The sequence below is a fragment of the Phocoena phocoena genome, chromosome 8, assembly GCF_963924675.1.
Source record: "Phocoena phocoena chromosome 8, mPhoPho1.1, whole genome shotgun sequence".
NCBI classification, from domain to species: domain Eukaryota; kingdom Metazoa; phylum Chordata; class Mammalia; order Artiodactyla; family Phocoenidae; genus Phocoena; species Phocoena phocoena.
This window is the reverse complement of record NC_089226.1, coordinates 12697925-12711718: the sequence shown is the minus strand read 5'-3', so window position 1 is coordinate 12711718 and position 13794 is coordinate 12697925. Positions and strand designations below refer to the sequence as shown.

General features: G+C 50.2%; 1 protein-coding gene across 1 annotated transcript in view; it reads left to right on the top strand.

The window, feature by feature from the left end:
- Positions 1–7076: 7076 nt before the first annotated feature.
- Positions 7077–13794, top strand: part of GRIK4 (glutamate ionotropic receptor kainate type subunit 4) — a 315159-nt gene continuing 308441 nt past the window's right edge. Inside the window, exon 1 of the mRNA XM_065882791.1 lies at positions 7077–7158. Coding sequence (XP_065738863.1) covers positions 7077–7158 — 82 coding nt within the window. The remainder of the gene's footprint in view (positions 7159–13794) is intronic.

The following is a 13794-nucleotide window of genomic DNA, read 5'->3' as shown; positions in this document are numbered from 1 at the left end:
CCGGAGAATTGGGAACAGCTTCCCTAGTCGCATGTCCTGAGTGCTAGCAGATACGTGCAGTGGCCCTGCTCCCTGAATGTCCTCCCCTAAAGTCAGGCCTGGGCAGGACCAGCCCCTGCACTTCAAGGTCACATTTGTCGATGTGACCTTGGCAAGTCCCACTCGACCTCTCCACCTTTGGGTTCCTTGTCTGCCGGGGTTGAGGGGGCGAATGAGGGTCTGCCTCGCAGCGTTCTGAGGAGCAGTGAGTCTAAAATAGTACTTTGCATATAGAAAGTAAATATTTAGTAAATGTTATCTGTTATCATAAAGTACAATTCCTAGAAATGCAGACTCTCAGAGCTTAAAAGAACCTTGGAGATCATTGGTCTGATTCCCTCATTTTACAGAATGAGAAACTGAGGCTCAGAGAGGCTCAGAGCAGCTCAGAGCTAGTGAACACCTAGGCCCCTGACTCCCAGGACAGGATCTGAGTCTGGGCATCATCGCATGCTTGTTGCCAGGGAGACAGGATGCTTACGCATACTGCCCAGCTGTATCAGGTCACAGAGGATGACTGTCCCCAAGGAAGCCACAGGGCCTGGGGTGCCGCTCCTCACTGCCTGCATATGCCATTGAGGCTGCTGGCTGCTGCTGGGAGTTTCTCTCTGTCAGAGTAGTCAGAAGGGCAGAGAAGCCCACGTGCATTTGTCTTGAGGAGCCTGGAGCGTCATGAGGAGTAATCAAAATCTTGTTGCCTAGAGCTGAGAGGAAACCTGTAATCAATCTGGCTGCCCCTCTGATTTCCTCTGTCCTCTCGCCACCAAGCACTGTCTGGTTGCTGTCAGCCTCCTCTCGGACCCACCCTGGAAAATCACGATTAATGGTGTAATAGCCCTATGGGGGCGAGAGAGACCAGCGGAGGGACTGTTGACAAGTCAGGAGAGGAGAGGCCATCTAGCACAACTGGGGCCGGGGAGTCCAGACACCGTTCACCGCGGAACACAGGGCCTATTGCGGGAGGTGCCTGTCTGTGCGTGTTAACCAGTGCTGGTCGGGAGTCAGCACACACTCGTGGAGCTTCTCCTTGGGATAAGCATCATAGCAAATGTGTCAGGAAGATACGTGCCTGAGAGAGGTGCTCCCCTGCCTTACAGGAGCGTATGATCTGGAACAGAGAGAAGGCATAAATACGTGCAAAGTTAAATAGCCGTTCATTCATTCGTTCACGCATTTGTCGATGTTTGTTCGTAGCTGCATTGCACCGGGCACTGTTCTAGGTGCTGGGGGTGTAACAGTGAATAAGAGGGAGAAGGCCCTGTCCTCATGGGGCTTCATTCAAACTACAAGTACCAGAGAGAGAGTCACAGATATTGAGGTCTGAAAGAGACGTGGGCGGATCTTCTAGCTTGAGGAAGTTGAGGAGTCTTGAGATACTGCAAAAATGGAGATTAGGTTCCCCCTCTGGAGAAAGTGGGGACCTCTCATTTCTGGTGTTTGGGTCCAGAAACATCCCAGGCAGGTAAATGCTAAAGCAGGGATGAGACCCAAGAAGCCTCGACCCCCAGTCTGATTCCGCAGCACGTCTTTCAAGCGCTCACGGGGCAGCATGCGATCAGCGTGTGATCAGCGAGCGGTGAGATGCTGCCTGTGCTGGCTAGAGGTTCAGAGCAGGAGAGCTGAGCTTGTTCGCTGGAGGAATTGCACCTGGACTGTACGTTCCTTATGGGCAAGGACTCTGAAAGTAACTCGCAAGGAAATAGTTCATGCCCACAGAGCCTTTTCCACATATATTACCTGATTGGATTCTTTCGTTATTTCAACAGATATTTTTTGAGTGCATACTGTGGGCCAGCCTGTGCCAGGCACCGGTGATGCAGGTGGAAAATTCTAATGTGTTCCCTGCTCTTCTGGTGCTCATCACTTTGTGAGATAGGCATCGATATTCCCTTGTTACCAATGAGGAAATGGGCTCTGAGAGGTGGAGCTGCTCTGGAGATTTCCTCCATAAGGACCACAGCAGATCCGACCTGGCCTCCCTCCACGTTGGGCCTTAATCTGCACTTGTTAGGACTGTCATGGCTGCCCTAGGATGTCAAGAACAGCGTCCTCAGTTGCATGGCAAAGTTCTGTTTTTAGACTCTCTCTGCCTTTTGAGTTACCTAAAGCACAGGATTGAAGACTGGCTCCGTTTAGGTGGGGACTGTCAGAGACCCTCAGAAATCAGAAGCCATATTTTTATGCCCACTTTGGACTTCAATTCTGCCAGTGCCTCCATAGTCAACTCTAGCTGAAGAAGGAGACTGGGATTTGTGATTGCACATGGTTAGACTCTTGAATTTGAACTTCAGCGCTACTGCTTTAGTTGCATGACCTTGGATAAATGACCGAGCCTCCCTGAGCCTCACCCTCCACATCTGTGAAGTGGGCGTGCAATACTATTTTATAGGGTTAGAATAATAGTCATGAACAGTTAATCACTTCGAGCAGCTCAGGATACACATTTTATCCTCATTCCTCATAATGATTCTGCGAGGGTACTTTTATCACTCCCATGTTACAAATGAGGAAATCAAGGTTTAGAGAAGTTAACTCTCTTGCCCATGGTGTATAGCTACTACATGGCAGTGCAGGACTCAAACCCATGTCCTTAACTGTGACGGTCAGTCCAAGCCCCAGGCACAGAAGAAAAGGGCAGTAAATGCTTCCCTCCCCTTTTCAACATATATTGATGTGATGACCCTTTGCCTTTATCTAGAACATTCTGTCTGCTTAGATTGTTTGTATTAACCACAGCGAATATACAAAATGTACAACCCAGACTGGGAATTTACTTCATCTTGGTGTAAACTCAGAAAATGCCTTTTTGACACCATCTGTTCATTGATTTCATTCAGCCAATATCAGTAGAGCACGTACCGTGTGCCGGATAGTGTTTTGGTGCTTGCCACGGCCCCTGCATCACAGCTGACCGTTCTGTGGGGAGACAGGCAGCATCGTCATAAGCAGGGTGTGTGCCCTAATGACGAATGTTCAAGATGTGGTGGCAGCAGATGGGAAAGGGATCACAAAAAGCCTCAGAGAGGAGGTAATGCGGTGAGCCTGGAAGTCACAGTTTCGGGCCATTACGGGGTGAGACTGCAGTCTGGGCACAGGCAAAGGGTGGGTGCTGAGGGAGCTCCGTGGAAGGTCCGGTGCAGTGGGGTGGGTGGTAGAGACAGGAAGGCAGGAGGCAGATCATGAAGGGTTTATCTGTTGGAGTTAAGAATTTGCTTTTGATCCCCAGTGCAGTGGAGAGCTATGGAAGACTTTGGGGCGGGGGTATGTCATTATCAAGTTCACATTTGGGTAAGAACCCTTGACCACTCAGCAGAGAACCAATGGAGAGGGAAAGGCCAGAGGGAGGGCGACCAAGATGGCTGCTGTTGCAGAGTCCCGGTTGCTGCTGGCGGACGTCTGGACTGCGGCGGGTCGGTGGTGATGGAGGCAGGGCTGTTGGGACTTGCTGACTGAGTAGATGTGGGGAGCAGAGCTCTAGGGTGCCTTTCAGCTTTCTGGCTTGGGCGACTAGTGGATCATGGTGCCACCCACTAAGAAGGAGGACGTAGGAGGAGAAGCAGATGGCGGGAGCGGGGGAGAGGAGACCTCCTCCTTAGGATGAGGCGTGTCTGAAATGCTGTGGGGAATCCAGCTGGAGGTTTCAGGAGGAAGCCGTCTCAGTGCAGGTGTTCTGGGCTTGATTCTGGGCTTGAGATGCTGATTTAGAAGCTACACCGTGCAGGTGGAAATAACTCGTGGGTGGAGGTGAAATTCCCCAGGAGTGATGTTAGTGGGAAGAGGGTGTAGGTGCTCTACCTCTAGAAAATTTCTTTTTTTATTCCTAAATTATTAAATTATTTTCAGTTAATAAAGGCTGCACAGTTAGGTTCTAAGACCAGATTCGTCTAAACATTAAACTGAAAATAAGGCCTCAAATTTCTTTGTGTTTTTTGTTAAAGAATCTGGAAGCTTCATGATCTGCTCTCATATGCAGATAGGTAAGTGACAGAAGAATACCCAGCGAAGTCAGAGACCTGGCTAGCCCTGGCTTTGCCTCGTAAGGGCTGTGTTGACCTTGAGCTAGGCACCTTTCTTGAGCTCAGCTTCCTTGTCAATAATAGAGCTTGTTCTGTGGATTAAATAAGATAAAGACTACGGAAAGAATTTTGCAAACCCTTGTGCCTTACAAACATGTGGCATGATCGTTCTTTTTATCCCTGTAGGTTTGGGAGGAGATTATTTCTCATCTTTGTATCCAAGAGCAGCCCAAAACCTCAGCCATTGTCCTTACATGTGGTCTCCAGGATCAGCCAGCCTTTAAGGCCATGAACAATGACTGTCAGGCCTGCATGGATTAAGTGTAGTTCTGTCATCAAATACAATTTACGCGGGCTAGTCTGACACGTATTTAGCGGTCTGCATAATAATTATTGTGTGGCGGGCTGACTGGGCATAAATGGAAGGCATTTGACAGAAATGATTATATTTAGTATTATTTTTATATAGCCTAGCCAGATTTTTACAGTTCTTTCCTCTTTGACAATCCATTCATTTCGCCACTCAACAAGTAGTTATTGAGGCTGTAATATATGCCAGGCACCGTTCTGGGCCCTGAGAAGACAGACAAACAGGATTTCTGTTCCTGTCCCACATCCGTCGAGCTTGAATTCTAGTGGGGAGACAGTCACTGAACAGTCGACTTTACCCGTAACGAGTAAGAATGCCAAGCTTCCCTGGAGACTGTGTTTGCTTTCATCTCTTCCTGCATCAGCACCCATGGATTAAGGGACAGATTCTGGGCCTGATTTGCCAACAGCAGAGTTGCTTTTGCTCCAATCCTTTATCCTTTTTTTTAAAAAAATTTTTATTGGAGTGTAGTTGATTTACAATGTCCTTTTAGTTTCAGGTTTGCAGCAGTCCAATCCTTTATCCTTTATTCTCCTCTGTCTCCTTATAGCAGGCAGTGGCTTGAGACTCTCCATCCATTGAACAAATATCTCCTGTGCACCTGTTCTGTATAAGTAACCTCTGGAGATACAGCAGTAAACTGGAAACAGTCCTGGCCCTTGAGAAGCTGGCACTGCTGGGATGGCATAGAGAGGCACCCGCTCCTGGCACATGGCAGGGGTTGGGGGGAGAGGAGCACACTGCAGGTAGAGGGGCCTAGTTGTGTGCAGGAAGCTGCGAGGTACTGGGTCAGGCTGCAACACCGAGCTTCTGTGGGGAGGGGGGATTGTCATAAAACAAAACCTTTACTAAGTGAAACACACATACGGAAAAGTGAACATTATCATCAGATATGTACAGCTCGACGAGATTTCACAAACTGAGCACACTTTGCTCAGCACCTGGAATAAGAAACAGGATGTCATCAGCACCTCTAGAAGACCCCCTGTGTCCCCTTCTAGTCACCACCCGCCTGCAAGGGTCATCACTAGCTGGACTTCTTACAGCACACAATGGTTTTGTCTGCATTTGTACTCTTTATAGATAGAATCATACTGTAAATACTCTTTTGTACCTGGTTTCTTCCACTCAACGTTATGTTTGTGAGATCCATCCACACAGGTGCATGGAGTTGTTGATTGTTCATTTTCATTTCCATGTAAGATTCCATTGTATGAATGGACAATGTCTCTCTCCCTCAGTTTGGGCAAACCCAAAGCGTGCTGCTGTGAACGTTCTAGTATGTCTTTGCTGAGTGTATACATGCATTTCTACTGGAAATGCCTATTGTAGAGTTGCTGGACATTAGGGTATGTGTAAAGCTCTAATAGACCAGTTTTCCACAACAGTTACGTTGACTTACATTCCCACTGACACAGTAGAAGAGTTCCAGTTGCTCCACATCTTTGCTAACACTTGATAGTATCTTTTTTTTTTTTTTAAGTCATTCTGGTGGGTGTATAATGATATCTCCTTGCAGTTAAAAATTGCATTTTCCTGAATACCTTTCCAAGTGTGCTCCAAGAGCTTTTGATATACCGTTATCAAAGTGTCTGTTCTAGTCATTTGCCTATTTTTCTATCGGATTGTCTGTCTGGAGGTGGGGGGATGAATCACTTTAATACTAGTCTCCTAACCAAAGGTGACCTTGGTTTAGCATATTTGCATATTCACCAGCCTCTCCCTCACCCCAGTGATGGGGCAGGGCTGGTGGCCTGCAGACTCTGATCTCAGGGTGCCAGGAGGTCTCAGGGAGGGACAATACCCATGCTGCCTTGCAGGGAGGCAGCTCCTTCAAGGTTCTGGCTTTGACCCCAGACTTAGGAGGGAGAGGGGCTGGTGGAGGAAGGATGGAGAGGGGTTAGTTTTCAGCAGATGTGGAAACCAGCTGACGACCTGGGATGTGCGCTTCTGCCCTCAGTATTTGCTGAGAAGCGACCTCTCCCATCTGGGCCAGGGAGGAGCTGACATTTATGTAGCCCCTGCTCTAGGCCAGGCCTCTCCTGTGTTCTCCTCGGCCTCAGTTCAACCCATCCAGGCACGTGTTGTTATGCCAAGTCTACCTGAGGGGAAATGGAGTTGAGTGACCGAGAAAAGCCACCCAGCTGGCAAGTGGCGGAGCTGGACTGGAACCCATCACTCCCCCAACATCACTCCCCAGAGAGCAGGGCATGTGATGTGCCCGGGACGATGGCCTAACCTTCCCACCCACTCCTTTTCTGCTCACCCATGGCTCCTGTTCTTAAGAGCAGATGAAAGTTTTCATCCCCAATTAGACATTTTTTAAAAAGTGGAGCCCTATGAATCATTCAACCACAGTCACACCCTCCTAACCCCTGATTTGATGGCGGTCAGGGTGGAGGATGGCTTTAGAACCTGAGGCTTCTGTGAGTCTGGGCAGAGGCAGGAAGGACAGAGGCCTGGAGCCGGCCTGGAGCTCCCCTACAGGCACAGCGATTCGTGGAGGGAGTGTTGGTCCTCTCCACAGAGGCTGTGTGGGTGGTAGCTTGGGCCCCTGGGCCAATAGGACTCTTACTCACGTGCTCCCTCACTCTCCCGCAGAGTTATGTCATGCCCAGACCAGCAGAGGGCTCCATGAGGATTTATAGAAGATGCCCCGCGTCTCGGCGCCTTTGGTGCTGCTTCCCACGTGGCTCGTGATGGTTGCCTGCAGTCCGCACTCCCTGAGGATTGGTAAGTGCTGCCCCTACGGCACCCTGGAGGCAGCCCGGCCCTGGGTGATGCCCCTTCCACACCCCAGGTGTCCGCAGGGGACATCTGACCCTGCACTCTGCCCTCCCTGAGTTTGGCTGGGACAAGGGTGGTGGTGGTGAGGCAGCCGACAGGCTGACAGCTACAATCTGCTCAAGCTGCCCAGCTCCTCTTGTGATGAGAAAAACGATGTTGAGTGCCTTTTGCAGTCTGTGATGGACTCAGCTGGTCACAGCTGTAGGTGAAGGAGGGTGGGAATGGCCATGGGGCTTCCAAATCCAGGGGCTAGAGAGCAGAGCAGAGATCATCTCTTCTCTCCTCTGATCAATCCAAGAAGGCTTCCTGGAGGGTGTGCTCAGATGAAGTGTTCTTGGTGCCCCTGACCCAGCTGCTTGTCAGGGCCTTTGCCTTGGTGTCTGCTCACCCTACCCTGGTTCTGGAGAGGAAGGACAGGGCACTTCAGTGTCGTGTGTCCACCAGCTCCCTCCCTTGTCATTGCTGTCATGGGGGTGCCCGTTCTGGGTGTGGGCAGGCACTGCCGCCACTGGCCCCATCAGCGTCCCCGTGCCTGGCGGAAGACTTGGCTCTTTCCGGGGTCCAGGAGTGCCTGAGAAATCGACTGCCTCCCCTGTCCCCCAACACCTCCAAGACTGAGCAAAGCTCCTTAACTTCAGGCTGGGCCACTGCCTGCTGATCCGGGTCCTGGGGACACGGCCCCAGCTGTAGAGACAAGGAGACACAGTCCAGTCCAGCAGACAATGTGTGGTCATCTGATGGCCTGGGATAGACGTGGGGTATCAGGGATTGGGGTGTGTACATGTGTATAGGGAAGGGAGTCATTGTGGACAGACAGGTGGGGCACAGCATTGAGAAATCCAGGCAGGTGTGTTGGTCACAAGAAGATCAGTCCAATGGCAGGAACCCCGGGCAAGGCCAAGCAACAGCCCTAGAGGGACCCAAACACCAGGCAAGTTATCCAGACGGGGGCCCACGTGAAGCCCCTCTGCCCAGACTGGGGTGGGAAGGGGGGAAAGTGGACCTGTGAGTGAGGCAGGATTCTAAACTTGAACCTGAAAGGGTTAGAGGATGATTTAGAATGAAGATTATGATGCAGGATCCCAAGGACTTGGCCTCAAGCTCCCGAATTCCTCTACTTGCAATTAGGACTGGTTCTAAGGTCCCAGAGATGGGCATGATGGTGGTGTGGGTGGTCAGGAGGCCCTGGCAAGGCCAGGCATCGTGGGCCAGAGGCTGAGCTGCAGGTCCCCGAGTTACTCCGTGTTCCGTCGTGGGTACATGGGCACGTCTCTCCGTGCGTATACAGTGGCAGCTGATTGGAATCAGAAACAAAGACCAGTGACTCAGTTCTTCCCCTCACCCTGCCTTCGGTCACCACTCTGCATACTCGAAAAAAGGAATTAAAAACAAAATCTTCCCTCCCTCTTCCCCATTCACTTCTACTGAAACTTCAAAACCTCATTTAATTCTGTTTAGCAGCAATGTAAAACAGTTCATATCCTTAAGATGCGTAATTTATAAGATGCCTCCAGTTATTCAGCATTTGCTGTGAGGTTTTCTCCTCCTCTAAATAAGTGGCTAAAGCGGTAACCCATCAATTTCCATTTGTGGCTAATGGGAAGCGGAAAGGGATTGAGCCAGAATTGGCAGCTCCTCGCGGCCTCGGCTCTCCTGACACTTGTCCCCCGGGAGAGAAGCAGAAAGTGGAGCTGACAGATCCCTGTCCGGCCTGCTGTGCGACAGTGGAGGGCTTCAAAGGGCCCCTCAGGCTCCCATCCCCACACTTGGAACAATGCTTGTCCAGTTCTGTCCTCTCTGCTGGCACTCGTTCTGGTTCATGCCAGGCTACGTCCAGCTGATCTCCAGCCAGGGGCCCTGCTGGCTGGCAAGGTCAGACTGGGCCTAGTCTCCAGAGGCCAGGAAGCAGAGTGAAGCCAGCAAAGACAGAGGAAAGTAAAGAAAAGCCACAACAGCAATGCCAGGGCTTGTTTTGCTGTCTCCTTGGTTATCCTGGGAGCCGGGAGCTTTATGGATGGAAAGGTGCTAATTACACGGACTCCAGAGGGGATGTGGAGTAGGGCAGAGATGGGAGGAGAAGTAGGTCAAGAAGACACAAGTAGCTGTGCTTAGTGGCAGGCAGCCTTGCACACAGATGGGCTGGACCAGCGTTGACGGCGACGTGTCCCCCAGGTCCTCCAGAGGCTCGCAGGAAAGGGAGGGGCTGCTGCTCCTTCCCCCACTTCCTACGGGTCACTTCTCCCCACATTTGATCCTTCTGGGGTTCCTCCCAAACCTCCAGCCTCAGAGTAGATGGCTGTGGGAGTGAGGCTGCACGGAGGGACCGGGAATCTCGGAGATAAATTGCCCCGCCTGCTCCAACCCCCGCCCCGCTTGTCAGCTGGTGACAACGTGGACGTTTGGAAAGAGGTGGCGAGCCCACCACCCTGCCGTGGGACTGCTGGTTTTCATTCAAGTGAGGCACGGGGAGGGAGATACAGCCAAATTGTCTATTACAGTGTCCGGTGTTTACTCAACGAATGAGGCTTTGGGAGGGGGAAAGGGATTTTATTTATGATGGCGAGGCTGCCCGCATAAATTCCCCAAACTCTCACACATATGTCAACCTGTTTCAGTCATCTGTCTTCTGAAAATGTCTTTTGATTTTGCTTCTGTCCCTCTGGGTCCTCTGAGTGATGACTGTGAGAGCCGCCAGTTAATAAATGCCCCGAGAAGACCACCCTCACCATCTCTTCAGCCCTCCATGACTTAAAGGGATCATCATCATATCTTAGAACCGTAAAGGATTCTATGGATTCCATTTTCCAACCTGCTCATTTCGCAGATGAGGAGGGAGGCTCAGAGGGGGTGGTGATTTGGCCAAGGTCACACAGCAAGTAGGGGGCGGGGCTGGTGGCAGTCAGATCATCTCTTTCCAACCATTCTCCCATTCCCCTGTTCCAGCACCCTTACTGGGTTGTGCTCTGAGTGTTATGGCATTTTCCCACCAGATTCTGAATTCCAAGGGAGATCGACCACGTAACACAGGTCCCGCCACTTGACGTATGCGAGGATATCACACAAACTCAGTGAATGGGTGGGTGGATGAGTCCACGGCCCTTGCGAGATGTGATTCGCCAAGAGCACGTGCAGCGTCATTGTTCTAAGGTTTCTTCTGGTCTTCCCTGTGCTTCGAGAGGTAGACTTATTGGAAGAAGTAGAAGAAAAAGGAGAAGGAGGAGAAAGGGAATATGTCCATCTATCTGTCTTACTTAAAAGGGAAAAGAGGAACGGGGCTGGAGATCCTGATTGGGTTCTAAGGCAAGTTTTGGCTATGATGGTAAAAAGAGGGATTCAACTATTCATGTATGAATCCACTCAACAAGTATTTATTGAGTGCTATGTGCCAACACTGAGGACACAGCGCTAAATAATAATGATCCCCCTAATAATTACCACTCTGCCAGGCACTGTGCTAGGTGTTTCACATATTTCAGGCAATCTTCACATCAGAATTAACGACCAGGTGTTATAGATGAAGAAACAGAGGCTTGGAGAGTTTAAATAACTCATCTAAGGTCACACAGAGGCTGCAGTTCGAACCTGTCTCCAAAGCTTCTCTTTCTTCTTTGCTGTACTGCAGCTTTACACCCCTGGAGACATTTGGGATTATCCCATTATCACAGCAGTCACATTAAATATATTGTGTTCTATCTGGCAAAGGAATTGAAAGATGGAATCATTATTGCTTTTGTAGTCTGTTGCTCTTTTTTGATTCTTTTACTCCCAAATAATTTCCTAAGGACCCAGACAAAGTCCATCAGACAGATGAGGAGACTGAGGCCTGGGGATTTGAAAGGCTCGCTCAGGGTGGTACAGAGTCCTGCTCAGCGTGGGTGGCACTAGACATCAGCAGGTTATTGTAGCGATTGAACCTCTTTCTTGTTGAAGTTTCCCCTGTGAGGTGAAGCAGCGAGAGCTTGGATTTATTTGACACTCCGTCTTACTAGGACCCCAAGCACTTTATAACTCCCATTTTCTTACTGAGGTGGTTTCCCTCAATGAGCTCCAAGTCCTGCAGAGAGAATGTTAAACATAGAACATTCAAATGTTATGAAGATGAAGATAATAAAAGAATTGGGGGAGGCAAGGGGGAGGAATAAAAAGCACTGGTTTTCTTATCCTGTTCTGCTATGTATTAAATATATCGGACACACCAAGATCCAAATATACCAACAGAATTCTGTGCCTTGCCGAGGACTCGCTGTGGGTTTTTTTTGAGTAGTGGGCTCCCCTTCATACTGTGACCACGTGATGTGATTTATGAGATCTCGAGCAGTGTGTAACTCTTGATCTCTCTGCCACACTGAGTCACCCATATAAGCAATCAGTCGGTCTTTCACATTAGTGACAAATAGATGACTTTCTCCTTCATCTGTCATCTAGAGACGGAATCCACGCACAAAGCTTTCTGGGACACAGATCCCTCCCCTGACGATCACCTTAGGAGATCTGTGTCTTTCTTATTATGTCTGTATTCCTGGGTCTAGCACAGTGCCTGGCCCATAGGGGTACTTCTTTGGAAATGTTTGCAGGATGAGCTATCTAATGGCAAGTTTTGAATCTTGAATTGACCTGTCAGTTTTCAAATTTCTCTTCTCCCAGATATTGGTCAGTGCTCAAAAATGCCAACTGGTTTTATATAACAATAAGTGTACAAAATACGTATTTGCAAGAGTAAATATTTTGTCAAAGACAGTCCATGAGGGTGTCTGCCCGCATGTGTGCTTGCACGAGGCTGTCTCTCCTCTCCTTCCTGCCCCACCCCTGCTGCCACCACATCTTCAGAGGGATGAGGGAGACTTGGCTGCCGTTAGCAAGGCATCCAGGCCAGTGTACCGTGTGGAGTCATCTGTCTTCGCCTGCTGCTTGGTCTGCTGCCAGGAGCACCACACCGGATACTTGGAAGACGTTTATCTTCTCTCAACCTTTCCAGAACCCACTTGTGAACTACAGGCTCCGGCCATAGTCTCTTCTGCTGAGAAGTGAGGGATGAATTAGGCCTAGGTGCTCCATGTCACAGATGTGAAAAACTGGGGTCCCAGTAGGCAAAGTGAGTTGGCAAAGGCCACTGTGGCAGTGCCAGGATTCCTGACTCCCAACTGCCTGGTGACATTGGTGCCACGGTTTACAGTGTATAACATGTTCTTACACACGTGTTAATTCAGTTTCCCCAACAAGCTGCAAGGTCGGTAGAAGTAAACACATCTTATGGTAGAGGAGGCTGAGCTTCACAGAGTTTGGGGCTTGCGCAAGCTCGCATGGAGGGCAGTAAGAGGATAGGACATGTCCCAGGCAGCAACAAAGGGGGCCTGGCCTATTGCGTCCAGTCAGAGGACCAGAGGACAGCCGAGGTGGCGGAGTCCTGAATAGCCTAGGCTGTTGGTAGTACGTTCTTTTTTTTTTTTCACTGCGCCTCTTGTGGGATCTTAGTTGCTTGAGCAGGGATCGAACCCATGTCCCCTGCAGTGGGAGCATGGAGTCCTAACCACTGGACCGCCAGGGAAGTCCCAGCAGTACATTCATTCTTTCTTTTTCTTCCTTCCTTCCTTCCTGGCTGTATTGGGTCTTCGTCGCTGCGCGTGGGCTTTCTCCAGTTGCGGCGAGCGGGGGCTGCTCTTCGTCGCGGTGCGCGGGCTTCTCACTGCGGTGGCTTCTCTTTGTTGTGGAGCATGGACTCTAGGTGCGCAGGCTTCAGTAGTTGTGGCATGCGGACTCAGTAGTTGTGGCTCACGGGCTCTAGAGCGCAGGCTCAGTAGCTGTGGCACACGGGTATAGTTGCTCCGCGGCATGTGGGATCTTCCCGGACCAGGAATCGAACCCGTGTCCCCTGCACTGGCAGGCGATTCTTAACCACTGCGCCACCAGGGAAGTTCCCCAGCAGTACATTCTTGATGGGAAAGCCACCGTGGGCCAGAGTGCCGACACCCAGGACCTCACGAAATCAGGCTGAGCTAAAGAGAACAGGCAGGTGACAGTAGGAAACATTATGTTTTCTTAAACGTGTCATGGTGAGTCTGCAGGAGGAAACTGGGAAAAGTCCCAGAAGCAGGGGTATTGGAGAGAAGGGAGGTGGCTCTTGTTCCCTAGCTAAAAGCCCTAGATCATAGAGCTGATCTCCAAATAATTTTGGTACATGGCTGCCTGTGTCCATTGGTGCTAGAATGGCCTGGTTTTCCCGGACTCTCATTCTGCCCCCTCCACACATGTGCTGACCCACAGTATCTTCCGTCCTGCTGGATGAAGCCCTGCCTAGCAGAGACACACATGCTTTGAGAGAACTGGCATGGTAATATTTTGTCAGAATTTCAAAAGCCTGTCTCCAGCTCTGTGAAGTGGTTTACAAGAGTCTTGGGATGGGGAGTGAGTCATTAGCAAGCTCTAGTTTTGGGAGGGTGGTTTGTTGTAGGGAGAGATGATAATTATGGAGGGAGATTTGGGTTTGATGTAAAAAAATGTTTACCCGACAGGTGAAATGGGCTGTTCTGATACCGCGGTCCCCACAGCTGGGCTGGACAGAGTTCAGCGTCAGTGGGAGGTTGG